Below are 20,725 nucleotides of genomic sequence, written 5' to 3'. Positions count from 1 at the left end.
CGATCCACAATCTCAATGTGGTACCATGAGTGCGATAACCCGTGAATCGTCCGGAACGAGCAATGCGAAATCCAAGAATATTCCCAATCGAAAGAACCGAATAACCTTATGTATGGCTCAAATGCAGCCTCGACTCCACCTGGACGCCACCAAATGAGTGCAATGGGTGCATATAAGAAAGAAGAAAGAAAGAAAGATCCAACGATGTACCATGACTGAGGGTAGTGTAAGGCAGTTCATAATGTACAGGTCATGATGTCTGAATAGATGTGACGAGCAAACAAACAAACTTGAGTGAGATTATCGTCGATGCAGATTTATTCCTGATCCAAGCTCAACCCTCTTGCCTTGAGGTTTGGTTGGTGCAAGCTGGCGCAAAGAAGCGTTGATGCTGACAATCGTCTTAGTTTGTCACCCTCGAGAGACGCATATGCGTTGCGTAGCGATGCAAGGGCAGTGTAACTGATATGGTCTTCTAGCAATACGGGAAACGCGAATCTGGCGATGTCTGCTGCCTCAGAAGTTCCAATTCGGCTGTTGTGCCTGTTGTCCCTGCTGAGGAGCCCAGCCCTGCATGCCAGGTTGTTGCGCAGCACTGCTTTGGTGCATGAACTGCTGAGGATTGGCGCCAGGCTGGTATGGACTTCTTCCCATGCCAGAGTACCCAGGTGCATTCATCCCGCCAGCTGTAGGGTAGCCCATGGGCATACCATGCATGGAACCAGTACTTTGTGCGTGATGCATTTGGGGCGATTGATGTAGCTGAGGCTGTTGAGGGTGAGGTGATTGTTGCTGGGGCGGTGGCTGTCCGTATTGTTGCATGTTGTGGTGCTGGCCAAGTGGCGAAGGTTGAGGCTGCTGTGGCGGCCACATTTGACTGTTTGGATAGCCGTATGCAGGTTGACCAGGCGGTCCAGACGAACCCATGCCCATGCTAGGAGATCGATGATGCATTTGCTCTGGTCGCAGTGGATTATGCATTGGGTGCATGGGTGATTGCATGGTAGGCGGGTGATGTTGCGTCTGCGGGTAGCTTTGACCGCTAATCAAGTGAGGAGGAGGCTGAGCTCGAGGCGGCAAACTCTGTGAGGTGGAAGCAACAGCTGGTGCAGGAGCAGGAGATTGAATGGTTTGAGAGACCACAGTTGCATTATCGCCATCCACCGTTCCCTGTCGCGGTGGAGAACCAGGTACTTCGTGTGGTCTCTTCCAGTATTCCGACATATACTGCTCCCGCTCCGATCGCTGATTGCCGAGGGACTTGTTGAATTCTGCGGCCTGAGCGCTTTGATTCAGAATCTCTGCGGCTCCGCTAGGTGTAGTACGGTCATGATACGCGGGTGCTCCAGCAATCTCGTGTCGGGGACGTTGTATGTTACTATAATCTCTTCTCATATGTTCGTCGGCCGCGGGGATGTTGATCATTGGTAAAGGCGCGAGTGTAGTAGGGTTGATGTGATGGTGTGGACCAATGCCATGGTCGGTAGGGATTGGTCCATTGCTGTATATAATCTCGCCATGGGGGAGGGATGTCAATTGATGGGCAGTAGAGGCTTCGGCTGCTGCTGCTTCTCGTTGTTTCGCTCCCCCTGGTCTCTTTTCCCCGGCAGCATCTTCCTCGGTGAAACCTTGTTTGCGAGCTTTGCTCTCCCAATAGTCGTCCCTTACGCGTCTACCGTCTTTGACCAAGCGACTCCCAAATTGTCGAAACATTGAGCGAGCAGTAACAATGGCGATCTGTCGTGAGCGGTACGAGTAGGGAAGAACGTCTTGGTTAATCAAGTCGTCTTTTTCAGGCTGCGTCGCGATGATCTTGTAGAGAGACCTATTCTTGTTGAAAAGAAGGTAAGAATCACGGTAACCTAGAACGCGGGCACACTCGGTGGCAAGCATGAAGAGTTTGTTCCCACGATTGGGCACGAGGAAAGTCCGACACCTGTACTCTCGTCCACCAAGTGGATCGCCCATAGGTGACACCTTTTTCTCACCGGCATCGTCATACTCCCGTGGGATATATTCATCGCCTTCTGGGTTTAATTGGTCCGTGGTGTGATCCCTTACCGTGGGAAGAGCTTTCAATACGGCGCCTTTGCTTGGTGTGGATTTAGGCGGAGAGGACTGAGGGGGCGACGTCTGAGGTAAAGACTGAGCTTTCAATTGTGGAGTCCGAACAGGCCCTGCAACAGGGTGACTGGATTGAGATGTCTTCTGAGAGGCCGGGCTGTCGTCGGTAGCCTTGGGTTTTCCACGCTTTGCTTCTCGTCCTGCGGTTGACGCGTCAGTGCACGTTCTCGTTATTGAATGAAGAGGAGAACTCATCGTACCATTCTCTTCCTTTACGATGCTGGCTCCATCGCCATATTCTCCAGGTGATCGACCTCGTTTGACGCCGCGTGGGCTCGGTTGGGAGGTTGCGGATTGATTGGCGCCGGCGAGACCTGTGTCCACGGAAGTAGAAGTTAGCGAATTGATGTTGGAACGCATGCGAACAGCGGGTGTAACTGTGCAGTCTTATCGTGTGTAGGTGATTTAGCTGAGTGAGTCGTGGCCAGTTTCACGAGCAAGCGCAGATTTGCAAAGTTGACGGCGGGTTTAACATACCTGCAGAGTTCAAGGCAGCCGGATTAATTGTCCCTGAACCGTCCATCAGACTCGAAGCGATACCTCCACCGTTTAGAGATGCCGATACTGGATGATAGGACATCGAGGACATGCCAAAAAGGCAACGAGCTGTCCCGGAGCTGGACGGCTCTTGTTGACGTGCCCGGCGGGATCACGAAGCAGTCGCGAGGCGTGCGAGAAGAACTGGCGACGATGATACGGTCGTCGCGATAGTGTTAGAACGCGGAGCGACGCGATAGGACATCAACGTCTAGCGAAGATGCAGGTTGGTGATGGTTGGACGACGACGCGGTGGGGAGGAGAGGCGTGGCTGCACGATCCCGGAGTGGAACAGCAACAGGGTGGGATCCGGATCTATAGCGGCGGCGTGGCAAGAGTGACCGAGCGACCCTAGCTGGCAAAAGCAGTAGCAAGATGGTTGAGACAAAAAGGCTTGACCTGCAACAGTCGGGCAGATGCAAGTTGCTGTTTTGGGAATAATAGCGAATGCTGCGACTGGTTGTCTGGAGACTGGGACCAGGAGATGCAAGTGGTAAGTTTGGCGGCGGACGGCGGAGGATGCTTGATGAGCAAGTGAGCAAGTGAGTAAGTGAACAAGTGTGTGGGTAGTATGGGTAGCGTGAGTAGTGTGAGTAAGTGGTCAGTGAGTGTGTGTGTGTGAGTGAGTGAGTGTGTGTGTGTGTGAGTGCAAGGCAAGGCAAGGCAGGCAGGGCCGTTCACAAGGTTGCTTTGCGGAGTGGCACTGGCAAAAAGGTAAGTAGGCGTAGGCAACCCACTAGACAAGCCGCCTAACCAGCCTAGCCGCGACCGAAGCCACCCAACTTGCACACGCTCTCTCGCCTCTATTACTACCCCCTCAACGACTATTAACAAGCAAACTCAACTAATACTAGACTACGCTGCTTTATTAGTTCGTCTGCTAATTAGACATCAACAATCTAACGGTCTTAGCGATGGAGAGAATTTGTGTCTGATGACGATGACGATGACGTTGATGATGATGGTGGTGATTATCAGTCTGCCTCTTTCTTCGACGGATAGTGACAGCCCAGAAAAACGACGACGCGTTCACACAGCCTACTCCGCTCATCAGTATTCATTATCCTGGTATATCCCATGTATGATAACGAGCCACAGAGGGTGATCGCCTCAGACATCGCCTAGACATCCTAGTTTGGTGCGGAGCCAAGCAGATCCCAAAACTAGCAATGCAGAAAGAATGGATGTACCCGTCGGCGGACAGCTGCCTGGCCGCGCGGTGGCAGAAGTCACCACTGTCGCGATACCGAGAGTATAATAAATGACAAGCAATATGTGAGAGCTGGGAAAGCTTGCGCACCTTAGAGTAGACTAGTGAGACGTCTCAGAGTGAGCAGTATGTTCCACAAATCAACCCTAGACGGCGAAGGGTCTTCAAGAGAGCCGTTGGTGGTGAAACCTGGAAGTATACTGGAGGAAGCACGAGCGGTCCGGCTTGCGTTGAGCGAGCGCGCCACAAGAGACGGGACTGGGGGCATGTAATTAGGCGGCCCCAACAGCGGGAGATACCCGCAGGTTTGACAGGGAGAATAGTGTGTTATAGGGCTGCAGCTGATGCACAAATGGGACCAGTCGCACCCCCCTAGACGCACGACAAAAACAAAGTGCCAAAGAGTTCGTGATGCTGCGATATTAGGAGGGCTGCGTAAGGGGTGTGGGTGAGGATAGATGTAAAGCAACCCAGCACGGGCGAACTGGTGGAGTAGGCCCTGTGCAATGATAGGCCGTTAACGGCACCACAGACATCTACTACAACCTCCGTTCACTCACGGCAGCTATTATTACTACTGCCTGCTTTGGCTGCGGGTTACGGCAACGGCAGCAGCGGCCGTAAAGCTCGAGACTGTGGAGGGTGTGTCACATTGGAATCGAGGGTCTAAATGTTAGGATAAAGACGATAGACGAGCAAATGCCTTAAGACCCTCATGTGAGAAGTCGATATACTAGACATGGCATACGATACAGGAAATTACTTTGTTTAAAAAGCATGCAGCGAACTCACGAATAGACAAACACGGTACATCAAGTGGCGCTCGGTATTATCTCTATCCGGGATATGGAGAACAGACAAGAGAAGCAGTGGGAAAAGTAAGTATCGGCTTGCAGTCTTCGTCACCCTGCTTTCGAGAGTGATTAACATAAACAAGCCCCGAGAGCGGGCCCGTGAAGAAGAATGTTGAGTGTATAATGAAGCCTGAACAGGTATTTCTTGGCCAAAAGTGCACTTGTCCGGGTGAATATCATAACGAGCGTTCATTATTACAGTACCAGGGCATGGATAGCGAGCGCGAGCAGGCCACCCTGGCGGACGGCAGGACTCCCGCTCAGATCGCCATCGTTTTAGCGCCTTATATGTGTATCGATTGCATCTATACCTGCACCTGCACCTGCGCCGCCTGCACCACGAAGAACATTGCCCAGATGGAGTGGCCTGTATTTGACGCCGAGCATGATGTTAACATCAAAGACGTACCCACCAGCGGATTAACAAATCTTGCGATCGGAAGGTGGCAGACAGGATAGATACGCAAACTGTAAGTGATTACGATACTTCCCCCGCACCATGACTCGTTCCTCGAGTATGACCCTAGAATCAGGATGGTTTAGCCAGCTGGATACGACAAGAAACAAGGTAGTACAGGACAGATGCCAAAGGGCGATCCTGACAGGTCCTTTTAGCGAACGAATAGTTGCCTCTACGTATCAGGCGTGCAACAGTGGAAGCGATAGCGATGACCATCAATAATGATAGTCTCAGATTGGCTGCGGAGTAGGATGGTGAGGAGAATTAGTTCACTTCCAGAGCAGGCCTACAGGCTAGTGAAGAGCTTACTGCAGCCTGCAGGTCATCTGGAGAGCTGCATGACAAAGGTAGATTCAGAAAAGCCATGGAGCACTATGAGTGCAGCCCCACATAACGATGCGCCGAGCCGCTGCCGCCAGCATGGATGATCGTCTAATACGCAATGTCGTGAAGCCTGATCATGGTTGAATGGAGAGACATTCAGGGATCCCAACAATGTATTCAACTGCACTCGGCTGCCTTTACTTCCAGGGTACCCAGGCAGTGCTCGATGCAGTGGGCAAAGCAAAACACTGTCCAGAAGCAGTAGCAGTGTCCTTGTCAGCAGCCGTCTGAGGTTGACAGTAGATAATCCCCGGCCCCGACTCTCACCTTCATCAAGCCACCCCACTGGGACACCACCACCACCACCCACTAATCGTTGACTGGAGCAGATCGCGGTCTCTGGTCGATTCAGTAAACCCTGCGGGATGAAGCGAGTCGTCCGCGGACCAGTAGTTAGTCGTATATGGCCTTTCAGCGCCCTAGCAGCTCGCAAACATCCCATAATAATGATTATTCGCTTTTACACTGCTTATGTCCATGTCCCATGATCACTCGATGACTTTGGACGAGGACAAGGGCCGTCCTTCTCCCATCCACTCACAGACGAGACCTGGCCTGGCTACAACACTACGGCGGCATCATGCATGGGTTCAGATCTACTAGGCGTCAAAGGCTAGTGCTGCTGATGCTGCTCTTCTGCCGCAAACGGCATCTGCATCGCTCGCATCATTCGCTGCTTTGCCAGCTGCAGACGACTGCCTGTTAGAAGTCCTGTCGTCTGACTCGATGACTCTTCCTTCTCTTTCTCCGTCCCCGGTTTCCAAGTTGTATCTGTTCATGGTAGATCCCCCTCCTTTTGTATCCGCAATCTACGCTCATTTCTCTCCTTTTTGCTCGCTATATCCCATTCATCCGCGTCCGCATGTTTAGTTTGTTGCACCATTTAGGCTCCTGTGTCGTTGCTAGCGCTGTTGGCGCCGTTGTGGTGCTTCGTCCGGTCTCGTATCTCGTTCTGTACCATGCCATGTTCCACCTTACCGTTCATCATCTTTGGGAGCTCCTTGCGTGGGTCTAGCTCCAAAATCGGTCTTCTACACTGTACGCAGGGATCGACAAGCAGCTGGATAGCGACTCGAGCATCCAGGCTCTGGCCTCAGATGCACTGATGGCGATACTGTTCATATTAGTTCTGGACGCGCGACCGGGGTTCACGCGTCAAATTGCAATATGGGGCATAGATGGCACCCAAGGTGGCATCATCCATGTCTAAATTTCAGGTTTGTACGTCGTAATGACTAAGCCACATTCTACAGCCCGGTTGGAACCTCAACACTGTCCAAGGACCATGCCTTGGCCCGCTTCTAAGTCCATGCACCTTCACGCGATTGACGGCGTATACCAGTCTTCGAGACAATATAGTGTAGTACGAGACAATATAGTGTAGTACGAGACAATATAGTGTAGTAGATCCGTATGCGCGACCGTTAGATCGGAAGTACCGGATAGCATTTGGTGCTCCAGGAATGCTTGAGAATGCTGCAGTCCCCCGTCATCGCCCGTGTGAAGAGGGGGGGGAAGATGTCTCAGTATAGATCTTGTCATCTGGTTCTCTTGCAGGGTCCCCCATTGTTCCGTCTGCAGTATCCAAGCCATATTGTCCCTAACGAGTAGCCAGCTGTGAGGCTCGCGGGGAATGGGCCGAAGTTTTAGTACTGGTAAGTCTACGCCATGTGCGTCCAAGTAGTGTGGCTTGCGCATCCATAAAATACTCTAAAGGAAGCCCCTGTAGAGACAGACATTCAGCTACTAAAGTCAAGGAGCAGTGCGTAATATCCTGGAACTCCCTGGTGCGCCACACAGCTTAGTTCATATCTTATGAGTTCATGACTTTGTGCTATCGACGGAAACGCAACACTGCCAGACCTGGACTCTTCAAGGCGTGTATAGACCCTGCCGCCATGGCTAGAACTTGACTGACAATAAAACCCACTGACTCTCGTAAAACAGCCAAACACCCATCTGTGTAGCATCATATGACTCCTTCACCTTGTCTCCTCAAGCCATTAGGATCCATGCCAAGAGTCAGTCAGATGGATGTTCGCGCTATTGATAGTTCAAAATCTTGCTATTGCAGCAGTCACTCCGTAGAAAACCAGTTTCGAGTCGTCTTATGCACTTAGTAGAGTGGGTCCAATGTTTCGAGATGGATATCACAGTCATGTCGACTCAGTAGACCGCACAAGATTCTGCACGAGCGGACGTGAAGCCAGAAGAGGATTGTTGAGAGACCCTGAAGATCTTCTAAAGAATATGCTCATGACTAGGCGTGCAAAGCTCTTCTTGATACCCCATAGACATGCACGAATATACAAGATGCCATACTAAGTCGTTCATAAGAACGGAAGGTGGCATCGATACAGTATTTTCGTCTGGACATATCGAGCAAGCATACTCATACAACCTAGATTGGACAGTCTGCCAAGAATATGTTTACCACTCTTAGTCGTTGTCTCGACAAGCCACAAGAGAATGGCATTCAAAAGACGGTCGGTGGCATTTGTGGAGGTAGGCCAGAAGCGGGTAAACCGGCTCGCGTGATACGCGATCGCATCATATTGTAAGATCTGGCTCATGAAGTGTGGAACCTTGCAGGAAGAATAGCGTACTTCTCAGCACAGATAGGTGTTTTGGTAGGGTTAATGAGTCGTGTGTTATACGGCTGGTTGAGTACACGAAACACAATAATAGTGGTGGTGAGACTTCCCAAATTTGATGCTAGTGGTGAAGGAACATTCCGGTATTGGAGGATGCGGCTCTCCAGTAAATACACCTGTGTTGAGTGACTTGAATTCGACTGAGCCCAGTCTTGGAATTGAACGAATCTGTCGTTTGTGATATTGGTGACCTCGGGAGGGAAGGGTCTGGGGAGGTTGAAAACGTAGACGTCATGATGGGTAAATGCTATGAACGAGCTTTGGCTCCTTCAAACATCTCGGTACCCCACAACACTCGCAGAAGTCGAATACGATGTCTTAATCTGGTAGCGATTCCAGCTCCACGAATCACGTTCCGTTGAAAACTGAGAGGTCTGGAAAAATCCTACTGCGTCCCACCAGAACCACACGACTGAGTTTTGATAAGGCAATGACCTGTGTAATACACGACGATATTTGATCAAAGCCACGGGGCTTAGATGCAGAAGACTTGCGGATGTGCTACCGAGCCAAGTGCCACACGTCACACTTTGCAAGATGTGGTTGACTTTGTTTTCACTGGGTAAGATACGTGCTTTCATATGTCAGCCATCTTTGAAGACCATTACAGTATAGTGCAGCATCTACCGGCTCCTTGCACCCTATCTCCTGCTTTAGGCATTTCCTTCCATGTCCGGATATCTAACGCCCTGGTTTTGAAAGCAATTGAGCCATATATTGTGACCACTTCCATCCCAAATAGTTTCAGGCACCTGTTTTGAGGTTATCTCGTATGTCTTGTGCCAAACACCCAGCTTTCAAGGGGCTGATGGATTCTTGGACACCAATCTCTCTTCTGTCCGTCGCCCACACTCTCATCTTCTAGGAGCTAGACCTGGTACTCCACTGTAGCGGTCCTCGCGCTCCGACTTGAACAGAACTTGGATCCAGAATTCCTTGCTGTCTTTATCGAACCATGTCCAGTACCTTCCATCTCGCCTGTCCACCTCCCGGCTCTGAAGCTTGAATCCGCAAGTCTCATAGGGCTCAGCGGCGACAAGAAGGTACTGATAATTCTTGTCTGGGTTCTCAACTTTCTGCTCAAAAGCACTCATGAAACGCACGCGAGGAACGATGTCGGGGGTAATCTCGGGGTAGTGGAGTTGAAAGAACAGTCCGATTTGTTTGGTCAAGGGGTCTCGAATCTTCGTGATTTTGTAGCCAGGACGCCCAATCTTGATCAGATTGCGTCGCACCTGGATTCCAGGAATAGCTAGCATGGCGTTTTGGCGGTTCTTGCCCTCCTTCTCTTCCCTAGCAGCACGACGGGCCAAGTTGGTCTGATGCTTGCGACCTTGGGTGTGGGCAAGATAGGATCCATCGTTTTGATGAACCGTGAGACACAGACGACATTCATAGCTTCCAACATGGTTTTTGAAGAAGTAAGGGTCTTTATCAAGATCAATAGTCTCGAGAGCAAGCTTGCGAAGTCGTTCACGTCGATCAGCATTGGTAGCTGAACGCGAGGCAACACCACCTCCTCCAAACTTTGAGCCGGCGCGATTCTGATTCTATTGTCAACAAGTTCTTCCCCTATCAAATGCTCTCGTGCAATCCGAGACATACCTGGTAGTCCATGATCGAGATCCGGGTCTAGGCGCGTCGTTGAACTGGGTTGAGCTTGTGAAGTTGCCCTCAGGAAGATGACTATCGGCCCCGGAGAGAAGAGCTCCACTTACATAACCCTTCTAGCGCCCCACGCAGACTTGAGCATCAACGTCAGGCCAACTTCTACCATTACTTTACGGTTCACTATCACATACACTCCGCACGCAAAACAGCTGTGCTGACCCAGTCATCATCTATACACTAGTGTCTGATGTCGGCTTTCCCTTACTGACCGTGGCTACCCGTATCTTGACAGAAACAACGGCGACACTTCTCCCAGTAAAGCTCACTTAGTCACTAAGCCGGCGCAAATGGCCCGCCCAAGGGACACTCGCTCACGATCACCAGCAGGAAAATCCTGGGGCGATAGACATGGCCGCTATAATGGTGGCCCCAGAGATGATCGTGGTTCCTATCGTGGTCGATCGCGAACTCCAGAGGTTCGTCATTATAGTCCTCGGTACAAGCATTCCCAGACTGATTTTCAGGCACTACAGCGACGACGCGATGTTCGTAACGGACGAAGGGATCGATCTCCAGATCGTCAAAATGACCGACTGAACAGCAATAGTCATCGTCCTGACCGGCATGCACGCTCTCCTGTCCGCGATCGAAGAGATCGCCACCGAGACCGAGATTATCGTGAACATAGCAGAGATAGGGAATACAGGCGAGATGATTCCAGGGAGAGGAACCGTCGAAGACGCGACGATTCTACTGACAATCGCAAGGGTCACCGCAATCGGGACATGTCTCGTAATAGAGACAGAGATCGAGCCCGCGATGAGACTCCAGGTTCAAGAGCAAGCGAGGTGAGAGCACTGTATCCTGAACAAACCATTGTGATGAACCCGTGACTGATTCTCTAAACAGTCAAATCCCACCGTCAAGCAAGCTGATGACGCGAAAAGGCAGGCGGAACGTCTTGCAAAGGTCGAGCAGTGGAAGGCCAAGCAACGGGCTGAGCAGGAGCGTAAGCAAAAGGAGCAAGTGATTCCTGGTGGAACGCGCGGATTGCTTGAAGAGATGGACCGGAAGGCCGCTGCGACCGCAAGTGCTGAAGCTACACCAGCTCCGAGCTTACCTGATGATCCAGAGCTCTCTCAGAAAGCATCTCCCGTACCCCTGAAAAGGTTCGATCCCAAGGCCATCGTAAAGAAGTCGTCAGGGCCTACAACTGGTTCAACCGCTCTCGGCGACGATGTGTCCATCCCGGAGGCCCACAAAACCAGACCGCCACCTCTGCAGCGTGCCTTTCCTGGTAAGTGTCTGCCACCAGAGCTAAGAACCAACATTCTGACTTCAGTAGTGGCGTCTACCAAGGGCAAAATTATGAAGCCCAGCGGGAAGTTGAACGCGTTTGGCATTACCAACAAGCAGTCTGATATTGACAAGGCTGACAGTAAACGAGCGATTGATTTTGATGATGAAGAGTCAACTCAAAAGAAACTTGAGAGATTGCCAACTTCTGCAACTGCTATGCTTGGAGCGGACCAAGACGTGGAGCATGCTAATGTAGAGCCTGAAGTGGATGATGACGAAGACATCACGTTTGATGCAGGAAACGAAGAAGAAGTCGCTGCTGCTGCTCGCCTTGCTGCCGAGCGGAGAGAGGAGCGCCTACAACAACAGGAGGAAGATTCCAAAACGGATGTTGCTAACGCCAGCGCAGATGCTGTTATGACCGAGGCACTCGTGGCAGATGCTGCGGTTATTGATGTCGTAGAAGAAGAGGAGGAAGATCCTCTTGATGCTTTCATGAAAACAATGAGCACTAAAGCGCAGCAGGCTGAAATGAAGTCTCTTTCTAAGCCCAAGATCCTGGCTAAGAAACGCAAACAGGAACCTGAAGCATTCTTCGGCGATGAAGGCGAAGATCAGGAAGCTTTCGGTGTCAAAGAAGATGATCTCCTCGCCATGGCACATAAGCGTGCGAAGAAAAAGGAGATGGCGGTCGTCAATCATGAAAAGATGAGTTACGAGCCATTCCGAAAGAATTTCTATGTTCCACCTGGTGAGTTAGCCGACTTGACCCCAGAAGAGATTGCAGACATCCGCCTCGAGCTTGATGGGATCAAGGTCAAGGGCACCGACGTACCAGCGCCGGTTCAGAAATGGGCTCAATGTGGTCTCGGTATGCAGACTTTGGGCGTCATATCGTCGCTGGGATACGAGAAGCCATCGTCAATTCAAGCCCAGGCCATACCTGCAATCATGTCTGGGCGCGACGTGATTGGTGTTGCCAAGACCGGCTCCGGTAAAACCGTGGCTTTCATGCTTCCCATGTTTCGACACATCAAAGACCAGAGACCGCTGGGAGGTATGGATGGTCCAGTCGGCCTCATCATTGCGCCTACTCGTGAGTTAGCCACACAGATCCATCGAGACTGCAAGCCCTTTTTGAAAGCACTCGACCTGCGTGCTGTATGTACCTACGGCGGCGCCCCCATCAAGGACCAAATCGCGGATCTGAAGCGCGGCGCCGAGATCATCGTTTGTACTACTGGACGCATCATTGAACTATTGGCAGCCAACCAAGGACGAGTCACTAATCTGGCACGTGTCACGTACGTTGTTCTTGATGAGGCAGATCGCATGTTCGACATGGGCTTTGAACCACAAATCATGAAGATTCTAAACAATATTCGCCCAGACCGACAAACAGTCCTATTCTCAGCCACATTTCCGCGTCAAATGGAGTCTTTAGCCCGCAAAGTTCTGAACCGACCAATTGAAATCCAAGTCGGAGGCAGGAGCGTGGTCGCACCTGAAATCACTCAAGTCGTAGAGGTACGTGAAGAAGCTACGAAGTTCAGACGTCTGCTCGAGCTACTAGGAGAGCTGTATGTGGATGATGACGATGTGCGAACCCTCATTTTCGTAGAGCGCCAGGAGTCGGCCGATTCTTTACTTAAAGAACTAATGCGTAAGGGTTATCCATGTATGTCAATCCACGGTGGCAAAGATCAGATTGACCGCGACTCCACCATTGATGACTTCAAAAAGGGTATTTTCCCAATAATGATCGCTACCTCGGTTGCTGCCCGGGGACTCGACGTGAAACAACTAAAGCTTGTGGTCAACTTTGACTGTCCTAACCATCTAGAGGACTACGTCCATCGTGTTGGCCGGACTGGCAGGGCTGGCAACACCGGTACCGCTGTCACATTTCTTACGCCCGAGCAAGATCGATACGCTGTCGACATATCAAAGGCTTTGACACAAAGCGGTCAAGAGGTCCCCGATGATGTCAAAAAGCTTGCGGATTCTTTCAGGGAGAAGGTCAAATCTGGCGAGGAAAAAACACATGGGCGTGGCTTTGGCGGGCGAGGCATTGACAAATACGATGAGCTTCGAGATGCAACTAAACAGCGCGAGCGTCAAGCATACAAAACCGGCGACGAGCCAGATGAGCAAGATGATGAAGCGGACAAGAAGTTGGACGAGGAGATCGCTGCCAAAACCAAAGGTACGCCTATTGTCGCTTCTGCGAAGGCTCAGGCTCAGGCTCAGCCCCCTGCCGCACCTCTCCACGAGCATCACGGTCTCATCGATTTGGACAATGTCATCATTCACAAGACAGAAAAGCCTGAGTCGACACCGCGTGGCTCTGGCAATCCTCTAGACAAAGTTAGAGCCGCTGCGGATAAGGTCAACAATCGTTTGAGTAAACGTGGTACAATATTCCCTGGTCAACCTATCGATAACAGAGGTCCTGACGCTGGACTCTATCATACTACGATCAACATCAATGATTTCCCGCAGAAAGCCCGCTGGGCCGTCACAAACCGTACCAATGTTGCCAAGATTCTCGATGCCACTGGTACCTCTATCACTACCAAGGGCAATTTCTATGCAGCAGGCAAGGAGCCAGAAGAGGGCGAAGCACCAAAGCTGTATATTCTCATCGAAGGAGATACTGAGATGCAGGTCAAAGGTGCCGTTGCAGAGTTGGACAGGCTGCTCAAAGAGGGTACGATTGCAGCGGCGACAACTGCCCTCCGCGCTCCAGCTTCCGGTCGTTACAGCGTTGTATAGTGGGTCATTTTTCAAGCCGTTTGGTTCTTAGCATTGGTGTCAACATATCACCGGCGTTGCGTTTGGTTCCATGTAGGCCCAAAGGTTGCATAATGGCGGCGTTGTCATGAGCACCGGGTCTCAGACAGAGGGGTGGGTTTCCAGGTGACCCTGAATGCTTATTGTGTAATTAATGGAGTCCAACTCACATTGTCTCATCTTCAATCCTCACTTGCATCCCGCTGATGTGTCTTGAGGCAAACGCAAAGCAAGTGGAAAAGGTGAAGCATGTATAGACATGTCGATCAATTTATTGACAGACCTAAAAATTGATACTCGTCGTAATGCACAGACGATCAGCATAGTCGAAAAACCAAGCCTAACTAGTAATATGCGAGCAACGAGTCAGTCAAGGATCAACCTTATATGCAAGTAAACTAGTGAGGAAGGCTACCATCAATCATCTGAAGTCAAACCGTGCCTCATCTGGCCATGACGGACATTTCGCTGCTCATAGTGCTCACGTCAAATGTGAACATAGAGCTGGCCCAGAAGATCTCGAACAGCGGCATGGCCCGCTCGGTGAAATTATTGTTAGCAAGGTATCCCGTTGGCCGGGGGCGCTAAGCTGTGTCACCTTACCATGATTCTTTAATATTTGCAACTAAATACTGATATCACTAAAAGATCTATGGAGATTCTACAGCACGGAAACTTGTCGATCGAAGGGAGCAATGAACAAAGATCCTTTACATCAAGGGTAGGGAAATGCATTCTAGAAAATTTGCCGATCACTCTTGCGTAGTGAAGGCACAAGGACATCCATCCTTCGAGTTCCCGGGACAGGCATGAGCAAGCAGAGCCGCCGTGAGGTTTGGCCGGACAAACGACCGGATTGTCTCCAACAGAGACAGAGCTGTCCATGTCCTCCTTGCCATTGGGTCTCCATTTGCTGTTTCACTCTCGCTGACCTCATCATCTGTTAAGCGATGGCGGAGATAACTTCGGGATACACACCCAGCGCGAGCATGCCATTGCGGCTCGATAGTATCCCTGTCTTCACCCAGCCACATCGTTCAACACTCTAGCCCATTAGGGCTATGAAATCTTCACTTACCTTTCTAGATGAAGGCCTACACGAACAGTCGCTTCTTACGGCCGACCGCACAGATTGTGCCGCAATAACGTTAAGAACGGGCAGACTTACTTACCAATTTCAAGTCGTGAATAGCCGACTATATTCCTTTATGTGACCGACAGGACCGCCACGAACCATCTCTATCACATTCTCTAGTTGATAATTACTGTAATGCCTCAATTTAAGCAAAGAACTAAGTATGAGAAGGAGCTCGGATACTCATTGCACCCTAGAGCGGGAGCTCGTTGAAACTCGTAGCCACATGGAGTTGTTGTGGAGATGGATACCACATGTGAACAGGAGCATCACTCGATGCCTTCCCTCTACACTGTGTTTCCCTTGCGTTCAGAGGCTAGTACCGGCGAATGGAGCACTGGCCGTAGTTCGCCATCTGCTCTTTCAGACTTGGAAGCGATCGTAATGCGTAATTACGCCCTGTTTAATCTTATATTTACTCGTCTACCCGTTACTCTCCTCCAGATCGCACGAATGAGTCCCAGCCTTTCTTACATTATCATCTCTCTTTTTGGTGCTTGCATCACCAGTATGGCACCGACTCATTAGCAGAAGCCGCTCTACAATTTCCATTCTGACGAGTAACGAAAGAACCTTGCTTGATGATTGATTCTCGTCTCTTGGTACCACACTTTCGTTAAAAGCAACGATGGTCGACAAAACCCCTTCTGTGTTGGTGAAATTCAATCTTGGCCTTAACCCAGCTTGCTCATAGAGGTGTCATAGAACCAGTTCCCCGCTCGCTATCAATATCAGCGAGGTAACCCTTTGCGCTCCATGTAGTCATACTACCGGAACCAGCCTTCGCAGCTTGACGATTCTTGCGAACTTTGATGACGAGGCATCCAGAAAAGCTCATCTAGGGATCCTTGGAAACAAACGACCTGATGGCCTCCGGACTTTCTGGCAAGAAGTAGGATTTGTCTTCTCGATCGCCATGTCTCAGATTCTGGTGGAGTACTCCACGTCTGGGTTCAATGTGATCATTCCCCGCGCGGTTGAGGACCTCAACATTCCACCCGCAAAACAAACTTGGCCAGCCGAAGCATTCCCACTAGCAATTTGCGCTCTTTTGCTTCCCATGGGTCGTTTATCAGGTAGATTATATTTGGGGTGTGTGATGGTTCACTACTGATCTAGCTCATAGATATGTACGGTGGCTTCCCCTTTTATGTGGCGGGTTTAGTATGGCTTACCATGACGGCTGTCGCTGCCGGCTTTGCTCGAAACGAGCTTATGCTTAACTTATGCCGCGTATCCCAGGGTATCGGAGCAGCATCGTTTCTTCCCGCCGGTCTCATGCTTATTGGTAGCATCTACCGTCCTGGCCCCCGCAAGAACATCGTTTTCGCCATATACGGCGCCTGTGCTCCTCTGGGTTTCTTCCTAGGAATCCTATCCGCCGGACTCAGTCAGGAGTATGTCAATTGGAAGCTGTACTTTTGGATTGGCGGTGGAATATCAGCTTCCACCGCTGTCGTGGCGTGGTTCACCATACCGTCTGACATCAAGGAGCGCAAAGGCATGGGTGTCCGGATGGACTGGATTGGCTTTTTCACAATACCAATAACTGTTATTCTGATTGTATTCGCCATCACCGAGAGCGCACATGCAAAGAAAGGATGGCTTTCACCTCACGTTCTCGGTACCCTCGCTGTAGGTATTGGATCTACGATCATTACGACATTTTACGAAGGCTGGATCGCCACCAATCCTCTTATACCCCCAAGTGTTTTCAAAGTTAAGTACATGAAAGCTTTGATGTTATCGCTCCTTCTTGAGTGGGGAGCGTTGAGCATATACATGTACTATGGTACATTCTAGTAAGTCGTGATCATTTCAAGCTTCGACTTGTCTTCATCAGCTAGGGATCTAACAACCCAACAGCATGACGAAGGCAATGGGCGCATCATCTATCCAAATTGTTTCTTGGTTCTTACCCATGGTGGTTGGCGGCGCTATTATTGCTCTCGTCAGTGGCAAGATCTTGGACCGAATTTCTGGTACCATTCTCTTGATTATCGCAAGTGTCACATTTATCGTCGCGCCGTTACTTTTCGCAATCGCACCTCCAGGAGCCAATTACTGGGCTTTCACCTTCCCAGCCATGATATGTGCCACTATTGGTGTCGACACGTCCTTCACGGTCTCAAATGTCTTCGTGGGTATCTCCTTGCGCCACTTGGAGAAGCCCTTACTGACTTTGCCAGATCTCGAATAGCGTTCCGCTCAAGGAGCAAGGCATCGCGAACGCTATCAACAGTGCGCTTGTTCACCTTGGCACGGCACTTTTCATTGGATGCGCAGAAGTTGTTGCGATCTCTCAGCGAAAGCACGGCGAAATCTGGAGCTTCAAAGCGGCGTTATGGTTTGGATTCGCTGTAGCAGTAGTCTCGCTCATCATCACCCTTGCGTTCGTCAGGATAAAAGCTGCAACGTCAGACCTCACTGTTGAAGAGAAAATGACATACGAGTCGACGACAGAATTGGTGGATCACGATCTGCCTGTTCATGATCCGTATGCTAAGTTAGACTTCCGAATTCTTTCTTTGAACGCTCTCAGTGACGGAAAGAGGAATGGTATGGCATGATTGGCGTCCCCCTCCACATCGCTTGATGACGAACCCCATCTGTAAAGGATGGCGTCCAGGAACCGAGTCATTATGATGCTATGATGTCTAGACAATGGCAGAGGGACGTCTAACATCTTGCAGCCCAGTCACAGGCCCACTTCTTTCACATGGCCATAGAATATGGTATCTTAAAGAAATACTTCTTGTAGCTAAATTGAGTGACATTCTGAAGTCTGCTCTGTATTTTGTCTAGGAGTAACGGCAACGGCGTCCCGAATATGGGGATATTAAGTCTAGAAACGTCTATACTTGTATCTATTCCTTGAAACGTTACTATCATACTATGGCTACGATATCATAGTAGAGCTTACCATGAGTATATATCAAGCTAACTTGTGGTACGCGCGTGTCTCGAACTCTGGCCATATTATATAGTCGGTCGTACATCCAGCTGTTTTAGTGTATCCTTTGCCGTCGTAATGCGGATACCCATTCTTTACTAGTCAGCAATGGCCATAGCACATTATGTGAAGGAAACACGAACCTGGCATCTAGATCGTAGCTTTCCCACCGCGAGACCTCCTCGAGATGACCTGATATCTCCTGCAGCTTCAGAGCGTCCTCCTCGCCGTTCTTCTGCATTTCAACCCACAAACTCGCCGCAAACTCATACCGTGCACACGGCGCCGTCCAACTATCCTTTAGATGCCCCTTGAAAAGCGCCCGGTCGTGCCCCATAATCTCCTCTGAGAGCAATCTCCTGCCCTCTTGAAAGTCTCCCATGTGTCGGATCGTTATCGCTTTCAAAAGCGTTTGGATAGAATGTTCGTCAATCTCCTCACTCCAGCCATGGTACGCGTTTTGATCTGGCCACCCAAGATTCGCAAGCGTCATCTGCAGTTGCTGAGGCCCCATGCGCTTGTAGCCGTTCCAGAAATAAATGATTTCCTCGATAGGGGATACGCCGATGGCGTCGATGAAAGGAATCTTGCGGTCACGGGCGCGTGCATCCCATTTAGATATCTTGCGCATGGTGAAGGTGTCGAATGGAAGTTGGCGGGCGAGGAAGCGTTTCCGGCCGGCTTTCTGGGGCACACGGTGGAATAGGTCGGTGGCTATCTTGGCTTGACGAGCCTAGAAGTGTCAATTGTAAACTTGTATCTGGGAAGGGTAATGGCTGATGCTTACAGCTTCGTCGGGTTCCGATTTTTTGTATTTTCTGTATAGCTCGACATGCGCAGATGCTGCAATGTATAGGTATAAACCATGGGACCAGTTGTTCTTAGTACATAGCTGTGGAGATTCAGTACATATCATTGAGGCATTCGCGTAGTTTTACAAACCTCTTGGAATGCCTTCGATGTTTCCTCGTAGCGATGCAGGTACATGAGATACAAGCATCGTTCAAACCATGCCAGAGCATCGATTTGCTCCATGGCGCTCGGTTCTGACTTGTCCATGAACTCAACTGCCTCTTCGAGTCGTTTCTCATTGGCCATCATTCGTGCCTCTTCCAATCTCCATAAAGCACTTTTTGGAAACCGCTCTCGCATTGCTACTAATAGGATACTCAGCTGTTCCTTTGGGTAGGAACCTGGTCCACTCGGGGGTTGAATGTCACAGAAACCCATGATACCATGGTAGTAACCAAATAGAACAAGACCCCCAATGGCAGCATACACGTTATTGAACTTGGTTGATTGCCAAAGCATCTGTATACCGCGCTCTTTATCACCGTGGAACCCTACAATTTTAAGGAGCATCGAGAAAGCTGGCGGTATCATGGAGATGATTAACGATAGAATGCCAAAGCAAAGGTTTGAGCCAGCGTGGATGAAGCCATCTGTAGGATGCTCGCTGAACAGTTCTTTCTCTGGTCCGTCCGTCAAAGTTACGCTCGTAAACTTGCGTTCTAACTGGTAGATAGCGGACCGTGTACTGTCAGGTTTCGAGTCACTTGGCTCGTTCTCGGTAAGGTTTCCAATATATTCCTGTGGTGTCGAAGCTCCTTCGTGGTCCTCGTCAGCTTCGAAAAACTCATCTTCATCATCACTATTGTTCCGACTGACAGCTTCACTGCTTGCTTCTGTCGACGGTTGCTGCGAAGGAAGTTCTGTGCCGGGACGGCTATTACCAGCAATATGGACCTTCCCAGATACGGCAGGGAGAGACTTTAAAGACCTTCTGTGGGTATCTGCAGGATTGTTTGTGCTGCTGCTATGAACATAGGCCGTCTCCGAAGACAGAATGCTGTCAAGAGTCACATAAGCTTTTCGCATTTTATAGAAGCCCTTAATGCTCTCTGGCAAGCTTTCATTCAGCACGGCAAGAACAGCACCCAGCAGCTGCGCTTGTGCTTGACAAAGAGCAAATTCAGTCCCCGCTGGATAGATGATGGACCCATACGTGGATCCTCTCTTTAGAGCATGTTTGTGATGCTCGTAGGCGCTGCTTTCTGCCTCACTAAGTTTTTCTGAGGCTAATTACTGTCAGTCAGCTCACTTTGCTATGAGCCTTAGATGTCTACCTTGACGCATGATCTCTGGCTCAAATCCTAGGGTGGCTCGTAAGAAGACAACGACTCCCTGGCCCATCTAATCAAACTTGTTTGAGAATGGACGTACTCGAGTGAGTGCAGCTGATTCACCGAAGCATACCTTGTGAAATGGAGAATTCATCCGACTGAGACGTGTCTCAGCACCATCCACGTCATCGTTCATTATCAAAGCAGCGCCTGTGAAATCAGGTGATCAGTATAGTTGAAGGACCAGGCATATGCTTTGTTGTGTACCTTCCATAGCATCCGCAACTTCTCGCGTATTAGCATAATGCTAGCTATATACTGACGGTAGACAAACTCAGGTTCGGCTCATCCAGAGCACTCAATGATTGTGTCGAACCATTGGGCTGGCCCCTGCCTAGTAAGCTTCGCAAACTCATGCTCACGTTGTGCAATATCGATGAAATCAGGCACTTTCAAGAGACTCTCACGAGAGAAAACTTATCGAGAAATTTTGTCGCGATATGCTCACTAGGCATTCCGAAGAAAGCAGGAATGGGTTTCGACTACCTCCAAAGCTGACGTATCAGCGGCATCTTTATGTCTTAGATC

The 20,725-nt window shown here is 50.1% G+C and overlaps 5 protein-coding genes across 5 annotated transcripts; 2 read left to right on the top strand and 3 right to left on the bottom strand.

Moving 5' to 3' along the window:
* Positions 1-57: 57 nt before the first annotated feature.
* Positions 58-2,603, bottom strand: EJ05DRAFT_187848 (uncharacterized protein). The gene has a single exon (XM_033739657.1). It carries the CDS (start codon positions 2,482-2,484, stop codon positions 517-519), a length of 1,968 nt encoding a protein of 655 aa, XP_033604324.1. The 5' UTR covers positions 2,485-2,603; the 3' UTR covers positions 58-516.
* Positions 2,604-8,940: 6,337 nt separating this feature from the next.
* EJ05DRAFT_187724 (putative splicing factor 3A subunit 2) lies at positions 8,941-9,897 on the bottom strand. The gene is made up of 2 exons (XM_033739656.1): positions 9,829-9,897; positions 8,941-9,767 (listed from the first exon to the last, which is right to left on the bottom strand). The coding sequence occupies exons 1-2, from the start codon at positions 9,838-9,840 to the stop codon at positions 9,078-9,080; spliced, it is 702 nt and encodes a 233-aa protein (XP_033604323.1). The 5' UTR covers positions 9,841-9,897; the 3' UTR covers positions 8,941-9,077.
* Positions 9,898-10,181: 284 nt separating this feature from the next.
* On the top strand, positions 10,182-13,908 carry EJ05DRAFT_496759 (P-loop containing nucleoside triphosphate hydrolase protein; the record flags this gene model as incomplete). The annotated part of the gene is made up of 4 exons (XM_033746443.1): positions 10,182-10,310; positions 10,368-10,682; positions 10,744-11,131; positions 11,180-13,908. The coding sequence occupies 4 exons, from the start codon at positions 10,182-10,184 to the stop codon at positions 13,906-13,908; spliced, it is 3,561 nt and encodes a 1,186-aa protein (XP_033604322.1).
* A 2,069-nt stretch (positions 13,909-15,977) lies between these two features.
* On the top strand, positions 15,978-17,631 carry EJ05DRAFT_482689 (putative MFS multidrug transporter; the record flags this gene model as incomplete). The annotated part of the gene is made up of 4 exons (XM_033745193.1): positions 15,978-16,137; positions 16,188-16,863; positions 16,928-17,201; positions 17,251-17,631. The coding sequence occupies 4 exons, from the start codon at positions 15,978-15,980 to the stop codon at positions 17,629-17,631; spliced, it is 1,491 nt and encodes a 496-aa protein (XP_033604321.1).
* A 184-nt stretch (positions 17,632-17,815) lies between these two features.
* EJ05DRAFT_472823 (uncharacterized protein) lies at positions 17,816-20,674 on the bottom strand. Its single transcript, XM_033743259.1, has 9 exons — positions 20,472-20,674; positions 20,405-20,422; positions 20,271-20,347; positions 20,141-20,207; positions 18,957-20,092; positions 18,802-18,906; positions 18,158-18,747; positions 17,985-18,107; positions 17,816-17,928 (listed from the first exon to the last, which is right to left on the bottom strand). Exons 1-8 carry the CDS (start codon positions 20,551-20,553, stop codon positions 18,041-18,043), a joined length of 2,142 nt encoding a protein of 713 aa, XP_033604320.1. The 5' UTR covers positions 20,554-20,674; the 3' UTR covers positions 17,816-17,928; positions 17,985-18,040.
* Between the last annotated feature and the right edge of the window lie 51 nt (positions 20,675-20,725).

Source organism: Pseudovirgaria hyperparasitica (genome assembly GCF_010093815.1).
Source record: "Pseudovirgaria hyperparasitica strain CBS 121739 unplaced genomic scaffold EJ05scaffold_2, whole genome shotgun sequence".
Lineage (NCBI taxonomy): Eukaryota > Fungi > Ascomycota > Dothideomycetes > Acrospermales > Acrospermaceae > Pseudovirgaria > Pseudovirgaria hyperparasitica.
The sequence above is the reverse complement of the archived record's forward strand: the minus strand, read 5'-3'. Positions and strand labels throughout refer to the sequence as shown.

Bases quoted from the DNA above. Each gene is read 5' to 3' on its own strand.
- EJ05DRAFT_187848 (XM_033739657.1), bottom strand. From the start codon at position 2,484: ATGCGTTCCAACATCAATTCGCTAACTTCTACTTCCGTGGACACAGGT.
- EJ05DRAFT_472823 (XM_033743259.1), bottom strand. From the start codon at position 20,553: ATGAGTTTGCGAAGCTTACTAGGCAGGGGCCAGCCCAATGGTTCGACA. The intron at 18,907-18,956 runs GTTTGTAAAACT...GAATCTCCACAG, and splicing joins CATCGAAGGCATTCCAAGAG to CTATGTACTAAGAACAACTG. The intron at 18,108-18,157 runs GTTCGTGTTTCC...TGACTAGTAAAG, and splicing joins AGCTACGATCTAGATGCCAG to AATGGGTATCCGCATTACGA.